Consider the following 21,721-nt stretch of genomic DNA (forward strand, 5'->3'; position numbering starts at 1 on the left):
TATAAAAGCATGTAACATGCCCTGGCCAGGAGGCTTAGTTGGTTGAAGCGTCAGCCTGAACACCAAGAGGTTGTGGGCTCGATTCCTGGTCAGGGCACATATCTAGCTAGGCTTTGGGTTCAGTCCTTGCTTGGGGAGCGTATGAGAGGGAACCAATCGATGTTTCTCTCTCTCACATCGATATTTCTCTTACTCTCTCTAAAATCAATAAACATATCCTAGTGTCGCAGGTTTGATTCCCAGTTAGGGCACATGCCTGGGTTGCAGGACATGACCCCCAGCAACCGCACATTGATGTTTCTTTCTCTCTCTCTCTTTCTCCCTCCCTCCCTTCCCTCTCTAAAAAATAAATAAAATCTTTAAAAAATTATTTAAAAATCCTCAAGTGAGGATAAAAAAATATTTAAAGCATTTAACATAGTGTTTGGTCTGTAATAACTATTCAACAAATGTTAGCAACTGTTACCATCATTACAAATCATTTCCAAAGTACAGTGCCGTGGAACTGGACAAGGGCAATAAAAACTAAACGGAAAGATGACTTAGAGTGACATTTCCATAGATTCGTGAGATGTTACAACTAGAAAAGACCCAGGAGAACTGTTCTAAAAGCAAAGTGGCCCCAGTTTAAATGTCAGCAATGAAGAAAAGAATGGGGCAAGATAGCTCAAAAGGTTTGACTGCAAAAGTATCCAAAGAGGTAGAGTAGAATGATTATGTTATCAATATGCTTTAAGATATAAGCTATAATGAACTGAGTACATACCATGTGTCAAACACCATGCTAGATATAGTACCTCTAATCCCTAGGACAACTCTGAAAGGTACCTATTAGCTCAATTTTACAAAAGAGAAAATAGATGTTCAAAGAGGCTAAGTACTAGCCATATAATTTGGAGGCAGGGTAAGAAGCAAAGCCAGGTTTGAAATCCATATGACCTGTTTCCAAAGCCTCTGTTCTTTCTATTATACTCAAGTCTATATCAATGAAAATTATACCATGTCACATAGACATATTTGTAATTTTTTTTACCTACTTGTTAAATATGGTGACCATAAACATGTTTAATCTTTTATACATAATAAGAAAATATAAACTTCACCATAAAAACAATGATGAGAATAAATTTTAAAAGCATTATGCAATAATCACCATACCTCTATTTTATCCAAGACTAGTTGGATAAAATACAAGCTATAATATATTAAATAAAAGCAATGACTAACCTTTCTCAATAACATGTGAAAAAATGACATAGCTTTTACATCATTTGATATCATATACATTTGTCCCATAATATAATATCATTATAAACTGACACCTAGCGTATAAAATAAGTACCTTACACATATAGGAGAAGCATTTATATAAGATGAACCCATCAAATGTTCAGAATTATAAAGACTAATTCAATTACAGAAATAGAATGCCTAACCTGTTAACAGTAAGGACCACACGGTGGCAGGTGACCTATATCTTCAGTGTTTCTCCGAAGATATTTTCCCCAACCACAGGACCAGTGTGCCAGTTCTCCACCAAAAGGCTACTTAACCTAAATTTTACCAGGATGAAAATCCTGGTAAATCCAAGTATGCCAGAGTAAGTTTCCTGAAACAATCTTTTCATCTGACTTCAAAAAAATCAGAAGACACTTTACTAGGCTGGCCATCAAATTGTGTAGTCAGGTAACTTCTGGACTAGTAGTTCTCAAAGTGTAGTCCAGAGACCCGGATGAGTCCCCAAGATCCTTTCAGAGGATCCAAGATGTCAGAAACACTGTCATAGTATTACTAAGGAATTATTTGCCTTCTGCACTCTCATTCTCTCACAAATGTACTGGGGGAGCTTTCCAGAGGCTATGAACCGTGATTATCTTAACAGACTGAATGCAGGAGCAGACATGGAAATTTCTGTCTTCTATTAAGCCAGATATTAAAATAATTTGCAAAAATATAAAACAATGCCACTTACCACTTTTTTTGTTTTTTGGGGAAAATGTATTTTTTCATTAAAAAAGTTATGTCAACATGTAATGTTTTATTATTTTTAAATGAATATTTTTAATTCCTCATATTTATTGTAATCCAATAAATGTCAATAAATATAATGCACTTAAATAGAAGGTCTTTGGGATCCTCAATAATTTTTAAGACTATAAAGGGATACTGAAATGAAAAAATGAGAACCACTTTCTAGACCTTCCTATATTTATGTTTTGCCAAACAATCCAAAGCATTTAATTTTCTAATTACTACTGAAGAGATGTTGCTGCCCCAAAGATAATTTCAGAAATTTGTCTTGATAAGAACAACAAAAAAACGTCTACAGCCATAGCTGGTGTGGCTCAATGGATTGAGTGCCAGCCTGCAGACCAAAGGGTTGCCAGTTCAATTCTCAATTTAGGGCACATGCCTGGGTTGCAGGCCAGGTCCCCAGTAGGGGGCACGCAAGAGACAACCACACAGTGATGTTCCTCTCTCCTTCCCTTCTCTGAAATAAATACATAAAATCTTTTTCAAAATGTCTACAGACAACCTTAAAAGGAACTGTATCCACTAACTTAAAAAAATCATTGATTACATATTCCCAAGACAAAAACAGTAACGATGTCAAAACTAAAGTGCAAGCTAATAGACCATATCGGTAAGCTTTGGACATGAGAAGGACTAGAAGAGAGAGGAGTGTCTTCTAACACAAGTGAATGATACATTGTGGTAAAGAAGGCATCTAACCTGGACCCTAAACATATATAAGATTTAAACAAGTAACCACTTGAAATGAAAGGCATCCCAGAAAGAGGAAAAAGCATACACTCAAGGAATAGCAAGTAGAAAACTGCTTCCAAAGAACTTGTGATGGACTCCAGCAGGAGAATAGACTGGAAAATTAGGTTGGAAGCAAATATAGATGGATTTATACGACAGGATAAGCAATCTGGGGCTTAATTCAGTAGGCAAAGGGAAGCCACTGGTGGGTTTTTAAAGTCACTGTTAGATTTACCATTGTAAGGGAAATTATCAGATGATACTTTAATAATACTGTGGACTGGACAGAGTAGACAGGACAATTAGTGTACTATCATACCAATGCAGGCAGAAAAAGAAGAGCTTGATCTGGATTAGGAGCGGGGGACACACACACACACACACACACACACACACACGGCATGTTGCAACCTCTTCACTAATAATTTACTTAGTTTAAACTTTTCAGAAACAATTTGTAACACAAAACAAGGGTGGCATTCACATTACTTCCATTAAGAACCTTTTACTTCATAGGGAATATTTCAGCATACTTAAGTGTGCTTCCTTTTTTAAAAAGCTGTTAGGAATAACTGATAGTGTATTATACACTAAGACTACAAAATGGGTAATAAAGAAAACACCACATGCATATTTCCAGTATTCTACATACACTCTCAGTATGCAAAATTTCATTAAAGGATGAACATTTTAAACTCAAAGTTTATTAACACAAAATACACAAAGTTTGGATCAGAATTTCCTATATAACCCTATAAAACCCACATCACTACATAATTGCAATAGTCAACTTTTCTTAAAGTCACTTTTGGACAACTCAACTCAACTTGGCCAATATTCTTCCACTGGGCCACACTCTTCAAAAATTAGTGCCTTCTTCATTTTCTCCCCTCCTCCCCACTCAACTCTCCGCCCAACAAATTCCCTTTGTATGTCTTCAAGGCAAGACACAGTATGATTTTAAGGCAGTTTGAATATATAATTTTTATAATAATGAAAATTTAGAATTATTAATCTTACTTTTTACAGGAGAGGAACCTATGATGTACTAAATTTCCATTCACATGAATGACAAATGCATCTAATAGAAATGATGCTTTCCCATTGGGGGGAACAAAAGGGGAAATACACACAATAGATGAGTGGCAAATCTTACAAACTTCACAAAACACTGAAAAGCTGTGTTTGGATTGCATTCACAATTATAAAAGCAAATAATGAAGACTCCAACATGAAGGGAAATGGAAAAAATTCCAAGTGATCATAAGAGTGAAAAAGGTTGATTTAACATTAGTATGTTTTTAATATAGCATCATTTAACACTCTATGACTAATTGGAAAAAAAACAAAGGATAATTCACTGTTCACAAGGACACAGGAAATAATTTCTGCACACATTCTATAAGGCAGTTATACTTCATTACATTTGCATGGTCTCAAATCCTTTCAAACGTTTCCAAAGACACATAAGCTTATAATAATTAAGGTTCCCCAATGACACACAATTAATTTTGTAGGTTTAGCTATTAACACATTTTTTAAAGACACAACGAATTCATGCTCAACAAAAATAAGTCACAAAGGCCCTTTACTTATTCAAAATCATTACATAAAGCACTGTCCATAATTGCAAACAGGATTTGAAAATCTGACAGCTAATAATTATAAAATGGGATAGACTTTAGAGAAAAAATGTACCCAACTTTCCCATTTTTCCTTCCTTTTCCTTTCCTACCAGATACACAAAATGTCTGTAAGGGTCTCAGACAAAGCTCTAAAGTAGAAATACAATATATGTATGTTTTACATCACATATAGTCGAACCTATCACATATATGTACACATCACATATATTCACACAAGCAAGGTTCCTCCTTTTTTTTAATGTAAGAATTGAAGTTACATTAAACCCTATCGCATAAATTAAGTTCAATCACCACAAATTAAAGAGTAATAAAATATTGCCCGTAGGTCTCTCTGAGCGACTTATATTTGGAGAAAAAAAAATCCTCAGAGTAAGGCCACAACTGAATAAAACCGCCCAGTCCCTGAAAATCACTAACCGGCATTTGGTTTCCGTAAGAGAAAAGGGCGGGGGGAGGGGGGCTGTTCTTAAAATGAATAATCACACCGGCAAGCCACTTTCGGAAGTTAACGAAGGTAAAACAACGAACCAAAGGAGACAAATGCAGGAAATGACAAGCTTTAAAGAATTCTCCCAGAGGGAAAGACTGACTTCAGAACTGGATATAAAGCATCTTTTGCATGTAGAAGAATCTTTAATTGAAAGAGAAAAGGGGCGTGGGAGGGGAGAGACGACAAAACCTGAACGAAATGCAAAGGCAAAAAAGTAAGAAAAAAAAAAAAGGAAAAGAAAAGAAAAACCTTTGGTTCTCTCCTCCCACCCCCACTCTGACCCCCACCCCCACCCTCGCAGGACAATAGGATCAGGGTCCTAAATGCAAACTTTAAACGTGCAAACCAGCAGCAGTTTCACTGCAGCTCTAACTGCAAATCTGCCCCCACGCCCCAAAGCTAGAGCACCCAGGAATACTTCTGCACTGAAAACATCACCAAGGTCTTGTTAAACACAAATCAGACCCATCACAAAATTCTTTTTTTTCTCCCAAGTACCTGGAGGATCCATTTCAATATAAAATATCAGTTCTGTCGAATAGGGCATCATCACCTCCCTCCAGTCTGCGTCATCGCGGTCCATACTCCACACCGTATTGTACATCGCGCTGTCAGGGGCAGGTTGTCAAGAAATATATAGAAAGCATATGTTTTTATGATATTTAAAAGTACATATTGGTATAAGTCCCACACGGAAATGTACTTCAGGGTTTCCAACAACCGGTACCAAGTCCAGGCAACTACCGGGACGAGATCCTCTATCCCTCTACCTCTCTTCGCTACAGCACCAAACAAAATGCCCCCGAACTTTCAATCAACGGGCTTTGCTCCTCCGGGAGGTAAAAAGACGCTCCGAGGGAGGGCAAAGGTATTAAAAGCGGCTTCCCAAAAAATCCCTTCTACGCATTCGCTCTTCGAAGAGAAGAGCTCCCACCGCCTCCAAATCTGTCCGCAGAAGCCACTTTTGTGTCCTTCGGTAAATAAAGGCGAAAAAAAAGGGAAGCGCCGGGAGCAAGGTGGGGAAGTGACAAAGGAAAGCATAAAAGGAGGGGGGGAGATTTGGTACTGGGTTCAAGTTTCGGGGGTCCCACTGGTCTGCAGATCTATCCCCTCAGGTGCTCGGGCTCCGTCTGGTCGGGTTCGGAACCCCAGCTGATGCAGCCTCGAGATTGGGGCCCGTCGGAGAGTCCAGTTAGCTGTGCTCGGCAGGGCGATCCCGCCGGGTTGTACGCACGCCTGCCAAGGCCGGTTCCCTTCACGCTCTACTCTGACTCCAGCCACTAGTTTCATTTTAACAGCGCAGAGGGGAACACCCTCCTCCGCCTCCAAGCTCCCCCGCTGAGGCGCCACCCAACTGCGCCGGACACGGGGAACAACAAGCATCACCACTGCCCCTTCCACTCCATTCCGCCTTGATGAACAGGGAATTCTATCAGGTTCCTAAATAAGTGCTCAGAAAACTGTCCTCAGTCTCGGCTTTCAACCCTCTCCACTACTTTCTAGGCCTCAGCTCCTTCGTTACCCACAATCTCTTCACCCAGCCTCGATCAGAATGGTACGGCCCGGGCGCTGGCCGCAAGCCATGAGTTGAAGCCCAAAGCACGCGAGCTGGGACTGGAGGGAGGGAGGGGGAGGAGCGAGGAGGAAGAGAGGATAAACTGGGTAGTGATTGGCTGATCCCGGTTGCCCGAGCTCGGAGCCTGCGTCTTTTGTCTGCCCTGCTCTGGAGAAGGAGCGGGAGACGACTGCGCGCCCCAAGCGGGCCAATCAGGAAGCATCCGGCGCCGGCCGGTAAGGCGGCGATTGGTCGGAGCTCAGTTACTAAGCCGGACAAAGGCAGAACGGGGGAAGAAAAGGAGAGATGGGGGGGGGGGGGGGGCGAGGAAAGAAAGAAAGCGCAAACGGCGGTTACTGACAGGCTGAGTGAGCGCTCGGGGGCTCAGGCTGCCCGGAGACAGGCGGGGCTCCCGCTGAGACTCGGTCCTTCCGGACGAGTGAGGAGTAGGGGAGGACCGGCTGCCGCCAGATACCTCTGCCCGGAGACTGGGTGGGGGGCGGAGGAGCGGCGAAGAGGAGCGCCTGCTGTCACTTGGCGGGATGCGCGCTCTTCTGGTCCTTAGGAGGTCCCGGGGCAGAGCCCCTCCCCACAGACCTCTTCACTGTGCTGAGACAGGCTTCCCCAGCCCCCATGCGAAGTTGTCAAAGCAAAGGTCCCCATACCCACTTGCCGGACCGTTACCGCTCAGTGAGAGAGGTGCCCATAGCCCCCTGCAACCTTCCCCCGCAGCCACCTGAGCCCAGTCCCCCCCACCCCCCACACACAACAATTAGGCATTTCTTAAGGAAGCATTTCATTTCTCAGTTCCTCTGCGCTTCCCATGCAAGGACTTTTGAACCCAGAGATAACTCCCCCACTTGAAATAGGGGGACGCCACAGCGGGCCCCTCAGCTGGAGTGTTTAAGAAAGAAAAAAAAACGGCTTGCAGTTACAGTGCGCGTTTCTGAGATAAATCACAGGTGTTAGTATCCTTAGCCAAAAGGGCTCTATTCTGTTTCCCTAACAGACCCTATTCCACATATACCCAGTCCCCACCTCCAAGCTTAAAACCGTGATAGACTTCAGTATGAAAATGTTGAACATTTATTTCCATGCATTTTAAAAACAGCTGATTAACTTGCTGAGGAACACAATGGTCAAAAGCAGGTGTGTGTGTGTGTGTGTGTGTGTGTGTGTGTGAAGGTTATGCCTGGAATTGCCATTCTACAGACCCTACAATGTAATCTGGGGAGGCCAAAAACTGTTCCATTTCCTCTTTACACCAGAGCAACAAAGCCCATTGTGTTTGGGTTGACAAACCCAACCTGACTTAAGCCCTAGCAAAATCGCCTTCCTTGAGTGGCTCTGCCACTTATTGATTCATGGAAGAGTTGCCACATTTCACCTCTACCTCCTGGAGTGGTTCTGCCTTCCTTAAAGGTGTCCTGAGTTGACACAGTTCCTAGGAGCAGATGCTCAAAATGTGTATGGACTCTGTATATAGTCATGTGTTAAAAAGAGCCACTAGAATGTAAGGACAGTTTTGAGCTAAGAAAACACATTAGGATTCTCATACGCTTGCTTCTTACATTTCTAAAATCCAAATGTGATTCAGAAGCCAGATCAACTTTGGGACAGGGCACATTGTTAATTTAAATGTCCTGAACCATTCCTCTAGGTAGAAGATGCTGGAAAATCAACTCTAATCTGTGGCTGGCTTCCCAGGAGTCTCTTTACTTCACTATATCTGGGAGCCAGAAGTACTCACATTTGATAACTCAAAAGAACAATCCAGTCAAGGGCAAATTGGTTTATTTTTGTTCATGGGTGTCCCTGTGCATTCCCAAACAAAATGAAGGTGAAGAGAGGAAGTGTGGAAAAGATAATGGCTTTCAGACTTCCACAGCAGCTTTTGCCTGGACCACTTTTCATCATTTACTGGTGGGGTTTCAATTTCTAATACACAGAGCAATCGCCAGGCCTTTCCCACAGCTAAGGTTTTGGGAGATGGAGTAAAGAAGCAGTACAGTCTATAATCTTGTACTCAAGACTGGCACACAGAATAAAACTGATTCAACCTTACCACCTAAAATTGTGTTGACCCAACTGTCCAACAAATAAACCTTTGAATAGGAAACCTCCAAAGAATAACAGTGATGCAAAAGGCAATGGTGAATCAAGGGGAAGCACACTTCCTTCTAATGGACCTGAACCAGTGCCCTGCCATGGTGGGAAGTGCCTGTCATATGATGCTGGCCTTACTTTCTTTCAGTTGAGAAATAGAAGTGAGGTTTTGACTGTTTGTCACCAAACCGCCTCAGGCTCTTTGGCAAAGGTAGAGAATGTTAGCTCTGGTGTCCTGGACCATTTCCATCCTGGAGAATTATATTTGGCCTGGGTGTGGATTAAATTCAGCTCTAAGAGCTCAAACTCCTGGGTCACAAACTGCTACTTTGGGAGTTGTTTTCTTTTTCCCTTTTGCCTCCCTCCTTTCTTTTTTTTTTAAATTTAAAGTAGACTTTGGAAAATCACAAAGTCTGTCTGCTTTCATTTATATACCTGTAAAATAGGAGATTGCCTTCAAATTTATGCAAGCTTCTTAGCTTATTGTAAAACTCTGAGAATAAAAAAATGCCACTTAAGTTTTTAGAATTAATAGTTTCTATAGCTCCACATAGATAGGTTTGTCCTTCACTCTTCACCCTGGTATGTCCTTGCTATGAAACTGTTCAAATGTGATCCATTTCCCCTTCTTTATTTCAGAAATGGATGAAATCTTTCTTCTATGCACTGAATATAGGGTATGATCTCAGAGCTTTCTGTGCCTGCAGAATCAGCCTGGAACTCCACCAAAAGTTATTTGTGATTAAAGGTGCCATCTGAGCACACGATATTTTTTTAAAAGCCTTGCAAAATGAAAACATACTTTTATTATTTGTTAAGCTCACTAGCTTTAACCCCAGGACTGACTTACCTTTTGGGGAAGGATCACTGGTCTCAATCCCTCTTTTTTCCTCTTATTCTCTTTCCTTGACCACTTTTCCTGTGTTAAGGTCAAGTCCATGCAACTAAATAAACTCAATAAATGAGATTCTAAGAAAACTACAAATTATCCGTTGTGGATTTCAGGACCTCCTCAGCCACGTGCTTGCAAGGTGGGGATATATCAAGTTTTGGTGAAAATGTTTTCCTTTAGAGTGTAAAAAGAACAATGCTAGTGGACCTCTAGAAAGACATTGCACCTGGAAATTGACTGTTATCCTTCAGATAGCAGTGTCTAAAATCATGATTTTTTCCATTTTTCCAGAATGGTACCCCTTTTACTTGGCATTGCAATTTTTTTCACCTCACCTCTATATATTTCTTAGAACTTGCAAAATCATGATAGAGTTCATCATATCAGCCCAAGGCACTGAAAAATTATGACATTAGATAAATGAGTGGCCTCCATAGAAGTGGCATTCTTCCAGATGCTGCTAAATTCCTGGGCTTAGGAACACAGTTTAAGGGCTTCCTCTGACCCATCAGAGCATGATGTAGATCTCTGCTTCACTCTCCCCACTTCGGGTTCTCCTTTAGATTTAAGGGGTTACAAAAAAGCAGGTGTCTCTCTAGCCTAACATGTCCCCCTCTTTTTAGTGTTTGCCCTTCCAGCAACACAGGGGCCACCTAGTTGGTATGTAATACCACTGCTGCAAAACTTCCCCTCCATCAGAGCAGTAGCTTTCAGCTTGGCTCTCACCAGGAGAGAGAGCAAATGAGATCCAAATGAAAGGAACAATAGTCCAGGTTGTTTCACAAGGGCAGGGCACAAACAGGGCAGGCAGCTGGTGAGCTCTGTTACCTCATTTAATCTCCATCACCCTGAGGAGGAGGGTTGTATTTTTATTCTCATTTTACAGATGAGGACATTGAGACCCAGAGCAGTGAGGAGACTTGTTCAAAGTCATGCAGCCACTTAGTAGCAAAGCCAGAATTAGATCCTCACTTCCAGACAAGTTCATTGCCTTTCCCACCACACCACAGTTTCCCTCTCCTCTTCATTCATTTAGCAAATGTTTGTCAATGTTTCCAAACACTGAAGATACAAAAATGAATAAGACAGAGTTGCCTGACATTGATACCAGAGCTCTCAGAGGAGGCCAACAAAGGAATAAATAATCCCAGGCATGTGATAAGTGTCATAATAAAGAACTTGACAAAGTGCTGTGTAGGCCCCCAAAACAGTGCTGATCTCTGCCCACATGCAGGTGAGTAAAGGCTACCTAGAAGAAATAAATATTTGGGCTGTCCCAAACTTATATGCACCTGCTTTAAACATGTGGCCTCTTCTCAGTTTCCCCAATCCAAATGATTAGCTCCAAGCCTGAAAAAGTTTCACTGAAAGCTGACCTAAAGTTCAGGTCACGAAAGAGCTCGTCATCTTTAGTTGGACTACAACAGCCTTCTCATCATCTCCCTGCCTTGCCTCCTCCAGTCCATACTCTACACGGAGTGATGGCTCTAAATAAAAAATTCTAAACATGCCACTCCCTTGCGCAAACCCCACAGTAATTTCTTTTCCCTTTAGGTAAAGTTTTAAGTCTCAGCCTGGCTTTCAAGGCTTTGATGATCTAGCCCCTGCCTACCTCTCCAGTCTCTTCTTTATACAATTCTTCCTGTCACTCCTAAGACTAGCTGTACTGAAGTACTATAGTTCTCAAAAGAGTAGAAAATTTCTCTTCTACACAACACACTCCACTATAAAGTGGCAAATTCCAATCTGTGTGCAGCTGATCTCCCCAACTGCGTTCATGCAGCCCCGTTTTGGCCTCTGCACAAGCCTTGACACACCATGTTGAGGTGTCTGTTTCTGGGTCTCTCCCTTCCCCACTGTTCTTGGAGTTCCTCAAGGATGAAGAGCTGTGTCCCTGAATTAGCAGTACCCAGCATCAGGTCTGACACACGAGGGGGAGGGGGTGTGTGAGTGTTCTTCAAGTGAATTAAAAAAATTTGTAAGAAGAAACAACTCTCCAAGAAGGTTCCAGGGCAGTCTGAGTTCAGGTTATCCTAATAATATTTTCTGTAAGTCCTCAAGTGACTCCTATTTATTTATAAGGACAAAAAGAAAAAAAAATTTTTCAGCTGTGACTCCAGACAGGATCCAAAGAGGAATTTTACCATCTCGTCTCTGGGTTTTATGGAGACTTACTTTACCCTTCTGTATTAGCCTCCTAAGGTACTGCATCAACCTTAAAAGGGCACAGGAAAGGGTGGAAATTTTTTTAACTATACAGTTTTTGGTTACAGAAACTGTGAGGGGCAGACAGTGACCCTTCTCTCCTGCTGGCTGCCTCTGGAGGCTTTACCACAGACACTCAGTTTCACTCCCCTTTTATTTTATCAGCTGTGAATTGTTTGCAAAATTCCAAGCAACTTGTAGGAAATTCAGGAAAACTCAACAGCAAGAAGAGAAGCTGGTTTCATTTACCAGCTCAGCTCATTTCTGAAATGTAACACCGTATAGAGTTTTAAAGTATGCTCACTTCCTGTGGTCATTATTTCAATAGCTTGGAACAATTTGTAGTCCATGCCTCCTTTCTGGAATGTACAATAATCACCTTAACTGTTAATTCCACAATTCACAAATCTAAAAACTCTTACATGTTTCATTGAAGGAGCAAAATCAGTCCAGTTCCCATATTGGAAAATTTTTGTTTAAAAAAGAAAAAGAAAAAGAAAGCTAGTAGCATTGTTCTTCACTTCTATGAACAACAAAATCATAAGCTTCCTTTAGAAACATTTTTTTTAGATTTTTATTTATTAATTTGATTGTGAGTGTGAGAGAGAGAGAAGCATCAATTTGTTATTCTATTTATATATGCATTCATTTGGTTGAATCTTGCATGTGCACTGACTGGGAATCGAATCTGCAATCTTGGTGTAGCAGGACAATGCTCTAACCAACAGAGCTACCCAGTTGGGTCCTCCTTTAGAACCACTTTAGCCCTGGTTGGTGTAGCTCAGTGGATTGAATGCGGGCCTGTGAACCAAAGGATAGTGGTTCGATTCCCAGTCAGGGCACATGCCTGGGTTGCGGGCCAGTTCCCAGTGGGGGACGCACGAGAGGCAACCATACATTGATATTTCTCTCCCTCTCTCCTTCCCTTCCCCTCTAAAGATAAATAAATAAATAAAATTTTAAAAAGATTTTTAAAAAAGAAAAACAACAACGACGATGACAAAAAAGAACCATTTAATAAAATCTAGGTATTAAACCAAAAGGCTTCTTGCAACCTCCCCAGACACCTCTCTGCAGGGGCATCATCCTTGCAATCTGGGAAAATGTTGAGACCTCTAGGGCTCAAAGAGCACCATGTGAGTAAGAAAAGTACAAGCATGAGATGTAAAAGGGCTGGTCATTTACGTCTTTAACTATGAGAATTTCATTGAAAAATGATATATACCCACAGTTACATTCTTTTAATTCAATTCTGCTCATCTTAGGCTTTCTTGCAAAGGAAGCAGTCAATAAAGGTCACTATTACTCCCCAAATTATGTCTCCCTTCTCAGTACCAATGTGTGAATTTCTAAACTATATAATATATGGCTAAGTGAAAGCATGTAAGGTACTGGGAATATTTGTTCAAAGGTAATATATTTCCATATCATTAAAAATACAAATTAGCCCTGGCTGGTGTGGCTCAGTGGATTGAGTGCTAGCCTATGAATCAAAGGGTCACAGGTTCGATCCCCAGTCAGGGCACATGCCTGGGTTGCAGGCCAGGTCCCCAGTAGGGGGCACACAAGAGGCAACCACACATTGATGTGTGTCTCCCTCTCTTTTTCCCTCTCTTCCCCCCTCTCTAAAAATAAATAAAATATTTTTAAAAAACGCAAATTGGTCATCACATACATAAACTATGAAATATGATAGTTGTGTTTAAAGTAGATTATTAAATGTTAAAGGTAGAAGGGAAGAGCAGTCCAATTACAAGCTCTTTCACTTCAATTCAGTGAGCCCCAACCACAGGCTAGATCTTGTGCTGAATGCTAATTAAGACACTATTTCTGCCCTGGCTGGTGTGGTTCAGTGGACTAAGCACACTGAAAGTTTGCCAGTTCAATTCCCAGTCAGTGCACATGCCTGGTTTGTGGGCCAGGTTGCGAGCTAGGGGTGTGTGAGAAGCAAAAGGATGATGTTTCTCTCACCCATCTATGTTTTTCCCCCTCTCTTTCTCCCTCCCTTCCCCTCTCTCTAATAAATAAATAAATAAAATCTTTTTTTGAAAAACACACTATTTCTGTCTTTGATGAGCGAACCATCTAGTAAGGGAGACTCATGTGAATAAGCAATAACAGTTTAGCTGCCCTCTGTGTTTTTAAACTGGCTGGCTGTCCTCCAGGCCATAAAATCAGGGCAGCAAGATAGCACCATTTATTTACCCTCTCCAACTTTCCTCCAACAGCTCTACTCTGTTCCTTGGCCTCTTCCTGACCTCCCTGACTGCAGACTCTTAACCTCACACTCCTCCCTAATTCTGTTCTTGCAGCATTGATTTCTGACTCCGTTTCCTAACCACAGCTCAAATTTGTCCTTTGTCTTCCTTTTTAGGACAATGGAAGAATATAGCCCAGCACCCTGTCCTGACATGGGGCCTTATTGGTTGGTGTTTCTCCTAAGTTCTCCCAGGACCCTGCAAATAAGAACCAGATAATATATACCTATTAATTGTTCCCTCTCTGAAATCTCAACTCTAATAGATGACTCCCTCTGACCTTCCCCTACATTTTTTTTTGGTCAAGTGTGGATATTGAGGAAAAAATGACTACCATCTAATATCACTGTGGTGAGTTGAATACAAGCAACCCTCCCCAAAAGGTATGTCCAATGTCTGAGTCCTAATCCCTCAGAAGCTCTGAATGGGAACTTATTTGGAAAAAAATTATTCACAGATATAAAAACTTTGAGATGAGATCATCCTGCCTTTAGGGTAGGCCCTAGGTGCAATGACAGGTGTCTTTACAGAGAAAGGCAGAGGAGATCTGAGACAGACACAGAGGGGAAGGCAATGTGAAGACAGAGGCAGAGATTGGAGTGATGCACCTACAACCACCAAAAGCTAGCAGAGGAGCATGGAACAGAATCTCCCTCAAAGCCTCCAGAAAGAACCAATCTCTACCAACGTCTTGATTTCAGACTTTTAGCCCCCAAAACTGAGAGAGAATAAATTTCTGTTGTTTTAAGCCAGCCAGTTTATGGTGATTTGTTATGGCAGCCCTAGAAAACTAATATAGCCACCATAATTTAATTTTTAAAAGACATTTTAATGTCAAAATGTAGAGAGAATATATAAAAATAAAGGACCACCCTTCCCAAGAAGTGACTGTTAAGTCCCTTTAAACTAAACATGGTGCTCAAACTGATGACACTGCCATAGACTAGCTCCAGTACTAGGAACCAAAGACCTAACCCCAAGGTGGATCTTTTTAATCATTTCTCCCAATACCTTCAACTGTGTCTCCCTCCTGTCCTTTCAAAAAAGTCACCCTGCCAAAGTCAAACCCCAGACCAAAACCAGCATTGTCCTTCTGTCCTTACACTCAGGCAGCTGGGTTTAGGTAAATAAAAACCTCATTTACCAATCACGGGCTGATCTCTGGTCATAATCGGGATTCCTTTTGCCTATCCTGGATCTTCTTCCTCTGACATTCCAAACCTCACCACTCATCTCAAATGACTACCATCCATCTTGAAATCAGTAACTATGACCTCGCCTTTTACTTCGCACAGACCAGAAGACATAACACTCCTCTCCTTACATCCCCTCCAAAGCTTATAAATTTGTACCCATCCTTACTTCCTTGCCTTCCTCTCTGAGGAAGCATGTCTTTCTTCAAGTTGAAAGCTAATCACCCATCTGACCTTCAGCCTCCTAAAGTACCAGTCCTAGCTCGTCTCCTATCTATCCAAATGCCTACTGGATGCCCCTCTAAGACCTCAAAATCATCATATCTAAATTAGTTCCTGTTCTAGTTAGATGACAGGGCCAGATGGAAATACAGGATAAAAGGGAAAATAGCATGTGCAAAGGCCCAGAGGAGAGCATGTGGTAGAGGCACTAAAAATTCTGCAGATGGTAAGGGATGAAGCTCCACAGTAAGCATGAAGAGCCTTGTAAGCCAAGATAAGAAATGTGTACTTCATGCTAACAGCAATGGGATAGATTCAAGAGTTTTAAGCAGAGGAGTGTCAGGATCAAATTCGAATTTGAGAATCATCACAGATTGCAGAGTGAATTGAAGGGGAAACTCTGAAGACATTTGAAGTCAAATAAAACATTGTTGAAACAATGTAAGCCAAAAAAATGGGGATCCTTGCATAGATTTGAGAGATGCTGAGGAGGTAGATAAGGCCACACTCGATGAGTGATCAGGTAATTAGCACATCTCCACCTTAAACAATGGCTTACTGCAAAATGAGAATACAGCCTTTCTAGTTGAAAATCTTTCCCAATAAAGGTAGTAGTTTCCTCTTTTCCTCCTTAGTGATTCACTCACTTCCAGGACCTCACTGGATGGATCAACCAAGCCAAAGAGCGCTGTTTGTGAGTTAAGACCTGGGAGTATGAGTGGATTGATGGTTCAGACTGGTTGGTCAATTGTTCCATGATAGTGGACACCTTTTAATACCTCCACCCAGTTCACCATGACAGTTGTCTTGTCAGTAGGTACATGACCTCCCCCCAGGCCACAGATGATGGGACACAGGTCTTAACAAAATTTCTTTCACAAATATTTGAAAGTACTACCCCAAACAAGAACTGGTGTTTCCAGGGGTTTGGAACTGCAGCATGGAATCTCTGGAGCTGGCTGTGGCTACTGTCCACCCTGAGAGCTGAGATGAAAATGAAGCCAGTGTTCAGAAAGTCAAAGAAAAATGAAGGGAATGCTCTGAAAGGAGCAGGAATGGGAAAGGAATGGACAAAGGCAGTAGTTAATTTCTTATCTCTCTAGCTTCCTACCCAGCTTTGTCCCTGTTCTAAGGTCAGGTCCAACCCTAACATTTGCAGGACCCAGAGCAAGAATAAAAATGGAAGCTCATATACCACATGTCAAAATATTTAAAAGTTAATAAATCAAACTAACAAACCATTAAATAAAATATATTCAATCCTTCTATCTTACCAAATATACCTTCATGCAAACCTTGGAAGACTAGGTTCAAGTTTAGAATTCACGGATCCTGAGTTCCAACAGAATATCGTGGTGAGGGGAGGGCTGTTCCCCATCTCTTCCTACTCCTGGCCTCACCCTGCGCTGGAAGGGAGTCCTTTGCACATGTCCAAGCCTCTTCCATCCATCGTCTGATAAACAGCTGTCCCTCAACCACCCCTTTGGGCTAAAGATACTGAGATTGATGGTTCTATCTGTCCTTAGGAGAACAAATCCAGGGAAAAGACATGATGCAGATCCTGAAAACAAGTTTGGGGTCACTTGGGCAAAGGATTCCAAGAGCATGGTCTAGAATAGAGAAGCAAGGGATCTGAGTGGATAAGTTCCCTTGGCTCCACTTATTTTTCATCCTATGAGGAGAGGTGGGTTCAGGGCCCTCTAAGCCCTGTCCTGGGCTGCTCTTTCCCAATCTAATAGGAGCTGCTCACATGAACTCGCTGTTCATTTAACAGGCTCAAGCTAAATTCTGTTACTTGCAACCCAAGAATCCTAACTAAGACTGCTGCTTTTGCCACTGTCTAATGTTCTCTCTTTGTTCCCTAATGGGCCTGCCTGTCTATACTAGTTCCTGGGAAAGGACTTCCTCATAAACCATAATGCCTACCAAGGGGGCCAGAAGCAGGAAGGCAGCTTTTTTCATGGGTTCCCCCTTCAGTGGTAAATTATTTTGGTCAAACGTTGTGATTTTTTGTAGATAGATATAGATATAGATATATCTTCTAGTCAGCTATTTTGAGCTCAATGGTCACCCCAAATCCTTTAAAAAAGCATTTTATTTCACTCTTACATCTCCTGGCACCTTACTCAACATCATATTAGAGCTTATGGGCCCTGCCTCCCATCTGATTTGGGAGTCCTCCAAAATGGGAAGGGTGTTGATATGCTAGGCAGCCAAAAATGTCAAATGTTCTGCATAATCCCATTAATCAGGTCTTGAAGCCATGTCCCTTGATGCATGCTCTAGTCCTCTTCTTTGAGAAGCTTTGAGTATTTTCTTTGGGGTTGACCCACATGCACATACACTTTGCTTGGGTCCTGCCCATCACTCCTCTCTCCAACTCTATCTTCACAATTAGGGTCTTAACAGTCCCCTGGACCACACAATCAAAAGCTACCATGAACATGGTATCCAGTGCTTCCTGCTAGACTTACCTCAGAGCCTGACTCTCAATGGCCTGTGAGTATAGCTAATACAGAGAAACCATCAACACACTCACAGACCTATAGTAGCCAGTTACCAGAAGCGACCAACCTAGGATTGGGAAACACAAGGGCAAGTGATGCGTAGTCTAGCACCTGACACATCTGCTCTCTCGGAACTTACCTGTGATTTCCCACTTTCGATTCAGGAATTCTGTTTTTTAAATAGTGTTGCACCTCACTGTCAGTTAGACCTGAGATAAGGAAAACTATAGACTTTCTTCTTCATTTTCCTAATATAGTACCTACTCTGATACCCTCAAAAGTGACATCAGTGTAAGTCAGCAATTGCTAGGACAAGTGTGAACTAAGTAGCTCACCAAGGTTACCAAGGCCTCGAACACCCAAAAGAGGTCAAGAAGTAAGGAAATTGGCTTCTTCCTGGATTTTAAGATGACTTCTGAATTGATGCTCTAGGTCCTGATAATGCCAAGTTAGAACACAAAAGACTTGTGCAATCCTGGAAGAATTTTTCATAAACATTATTAATGTTTCTAGTTTTCCATAATTGATGGGGTGGGACTAGTTATTAATAATGGAGACCTCCCTGTGACCTGTGCTTACTTACCCCTGTGTGATATTACATGATATCACCTTTTACTGAGCAAGCAAAATTACTCAAGTTGTAAAGTCTCCCACAGAAAACTAGCTTAAGCCAAATAAAGGGATAGTCTCACTTGACACACTGCTAAGTAGAGATGTGCTCAGTGTTAGTAGGAACCAGTTTCTAGTTCTCTTTCCCTCTGATATTTCCCCAGGTGGTGACAAGGATAGCCTTCAGGAGCTCCAGGCCTACATTCCACCCGCTTAGTAATTCCATTTAGCAGAGCGCAAGTTTCTCCATATAGTTGCAAAAATAATCGGAGGGGTTGAGTGTCATTGGCCTAGCTAGGGTCACAGGCTTACCCTTGAACCAGTCACTGAGTCCAGTTGGATAGAATGGTCTAATTGAACAGGTCTAGACTCATGGGGCACCCTTAGAAACAGAATGTGGGGTGAGCTGTACCCAAACTGCATAGATTGAGAATTGGGAAAGGGCAGTTTCTCAAAGAAAATGTGGGCAGAAAAAAACATGTTCACTACTCTTGAAGGGCTATTGTTCATCCTTTTCCAAGATTCTGGTGAATTTAGATACACTTATATATAAATGAAAAGCAAACACTTTCAGATAAATCCAAATGACCAGTCACTTTCTCCACTAACCTCTGAACAGTAAGTAACAAGGGTTCCTGAAACTCCATTCCTTCATATGGGTAGACCTACACAAAATGGATAAAATCCATTCTGTTTATGTCCTCTACAGTCATAGGGTTTTATAATACCTGCTTACATCCAGTGCTGGAAGCAAGTGACTCCATGGGAAGCAGCTAAGCCATCCTGTATAAGGAACACAATGTGCTGGACTATTTTGGACTGTCTGTTCAAAGCCAGGAAATCCACACGAACTCAGATCCTACTTGATTTTTTTGTTCCCTATCACAAAGGGGAATCTATGGAATATGGAATTCAGAGATGATGCAGTCAGTCAATAGGTGTTTCAGGTGACCTAAAAAATTAACCATCTCAAACTATATAGACTTCCTGCCCAATTATCAAAAGGGTCTGGTTTTCCAAGTGCAAGCTTATACTGTTTACCCTAACTCTTATGCTGTTTACTCTTTATTCTTGGAAAGAAAAAACTATACCTGATTTGGTCCTTCCATAATACCCTGTTTCCATGTTTTGAGTTTGGGGAATCCCCAGATATAAAGCTTTAAGATGGAGGACCCAAAGTGGAAGCAGAGAGGATGGGAACTTTTGTAGTTTTCTTGCTTTGATTTTTCTGTGGCTTCAATACCTGGATGAGGCTAGAACATCCAGGTGCTCTGTCCCTGCATGCTTCCTGTAAACACTTTAAAGATCTAGACTCGATCCCTTTCAACGTATCTATGTCTCCTGAACACAGCCAGGGTCCAGCATATAACCACAGATTTTTCACGTTTCCCCCCATCTCCAAAAGTCCTGCAGGAAACTCAAACCTCATAATCAGTACTAAAACCACATCTGACCCATTCTATTTTTTGTCATGGAGGTGGGTGGTGACTTGGGTGTTTGCTATTTGTGAATTCACCTTCAAGTAGTGCTTAGGACTTGGTGCTTATCTTGGCTTATCCTCTTTCTAGGATTTTTCCCTCTATAAGCATAAGACAAAGATGGGTTATTTATTTGCCTGGCAGGAGCTTTCTCTTGTGAAGGTTAAAGACAGCTCAAACTGTAGGCCCATCTTTACTCCTTTCCTTAATGCTATTCAACCTTAGGACTGTGGTAGCTAGGATTTTTTTTTCTTGGCCAAGAGCCTCTCACCCCCAAATTCCTTCAATGTTCTGCCTTTAAAGGACACAGAAGTATCTACCCTCAAACCTCCTTGCACAAAGGGGCCATCATTTGGCTTGCATCTGCCCTGTGAAGTATTCGTGTATAGTAGTGAGTCTGGATATTTACAATCACCACAGTTGAGTTTCCTCTTCTTCATGACTTGAGCTGCCTCCTCTCCTCTTTCCCCATGTTAGTTTCAATGATTACAGGAATCTGAAAGACTATTGTTAGTCTGGCAACTGGAAATTTTCCCTAAAACCTTACCCTAGTACAGTCTTAGTTCTTGCTTATTACATGGAGACCTGATTCACACTGTTTGAATCTTTGGCTCCTGTTTCCTCTGCCTTCTCTAAGAGCGACCCCAGCCCCAATTCAAAAGAAGGCACCTTTTCTCATACTCTGTAATATAGCAGAGAAAAAAATCTTAACAACCTATGACTATAAACCCTCCTAACTGCTTACTTAGACCCTTCAACACTCAACCAACTGACACTGAGGCCTTGGTAGCCTTGAAAACTCTTTGTCAGAGTTGGAGATTCTGCTCTCACTTCTATTCTGGCACCCACCACTCAGAGCATTTCATTAAAGTGCCCAGCCAAGAACATACTTTCTCATGCTAGGGGTAGACTTCCCCTCAAATACCCTCAACTTTGGGGTCCTCATAAATCTCTAACTGAATGGTCTTTTCTTTCACCTATACCCAGTAGCTAGGCCAATGATTCTGGTGGAAGTTGGGGCTATTTTAATATAGCAGAACTTCTAACCATACCCAACACTGAAACTCTGTTCCCAGCTATATCCCTAGGACTGCAGACTAATTAACATCTTTAAAAAACTTGAGCCTTGGCCAGCTAGCTCAGTTGATTAGAGCATCATCCCAATACACTAAGGTTGTGGGTTTGATCCCCAGTCAGGGAACAAAGCAATGTTTTTCTCTCTCTCTCAAATCAATAAATAAATTTTAAAGTTAAAAAAAGAAAAGAAAACTTGAGTAAGTCTGTGTTCTCTCCCCTCCTGAAGACTTTAATGGGCCCTCTTCAAATGCTCAGGGACCTACAAGAAGTTCACATAGCCTCTTCAATTTCAGGTTTTCTTTTGAATCATGCAATCTATCAAGGCTTCTAGAAGTCTCCATCTACCTCTATGTGCAAATTTTCTAATGTTATCTTGGTAAGTGTCCTAAACATTTTGATTGGCTTTAATTCTAGTGATAGTGATGAGTCCATGGTGCAGATTTAAACTTCAGTAAGATTCATAAAATTCCCAGAAGGAACCCCCCAAAATAAAACCACATGTCTTCAGCCTCATTTGCCTGTATCAAAAGGGATTATATTATTTTATAACCTTTTTATACCTAAGTTATTCTATCACAAACACCCATTTCCTTACTTATAGGAATGAACACCATCTCAATGTCTTTCACCTATGTCTGAGAGTCTCTCTAAGGCCTCTTGAATCCTCAGGAATAAGCTCTTCAAAGGTTTGTCATCTTGCCATGGTACTTTTTCAGC

The 21,721-nt window shown here is 41.6% G+C and overlaps 1 protein-coding gene and 1 non-coding gene across 4 annotated transcripts in view; both read right to left on the minus strand.

Annotated features, from left to right (window-relative positions):
• The window catches only part of PIK3R3 (phosphoinositide-3-kinase regulatory subunit 3), a 117,932-nt gene that overhangs the window by 78,832 nt on the left and 17,379 nt on the right, over positions 1-21,721 (minus strand). Inside the window, exons 1-2 of one of the 3 annotated variants that reach the window (XM_028511379.2) lie at positions 5,969-6,206; positions 5,401-5,510 (exon numbers count right to left, since the gene is read on the minus strand). The exons of 1 other annotated variant lie outside the window; for it this stretch is intronic. In XM_028511379.2, the coding sequence (XP_028367180.1) occupies positions 5,401-5,506 (106 nt within the window). In that variant the 5' untranslated portion in view covers positions 5,507-5,510; positions 5,969-6,206. Of the gene's footprint in view, positions 1-5,400; positions 6,246-21,721 lie in introns of those variants that run through there. One more of the 3 variants, XM_028511378.2, reaches the window with a different exon arrangement.
• Positions 11,562-11,683, minus strand: LOC114498339. Its single transcript, XR_003684763.1, has one exon. It is a non-coding gene; the product is annotated as a small nucleolar RNA SNORA26 (small nucleolar RNA).

The sequence above is a fragment of the Phyllostomus discolor genome, chromosome 5, assembly GCF_004126475.2.
Source record: "Phyllostomus discolor isolate MPI-MPIP mPhyDis1 chromosome 5, mPhyDis1.pri.v3, whole genome shotgun sequence".
NCBI lineage: Eukaryota > Metazoa > Chordata > Mammalia > Chiroptera > Phyllostomidae > Phyllostomus > Phyllostomus discolor.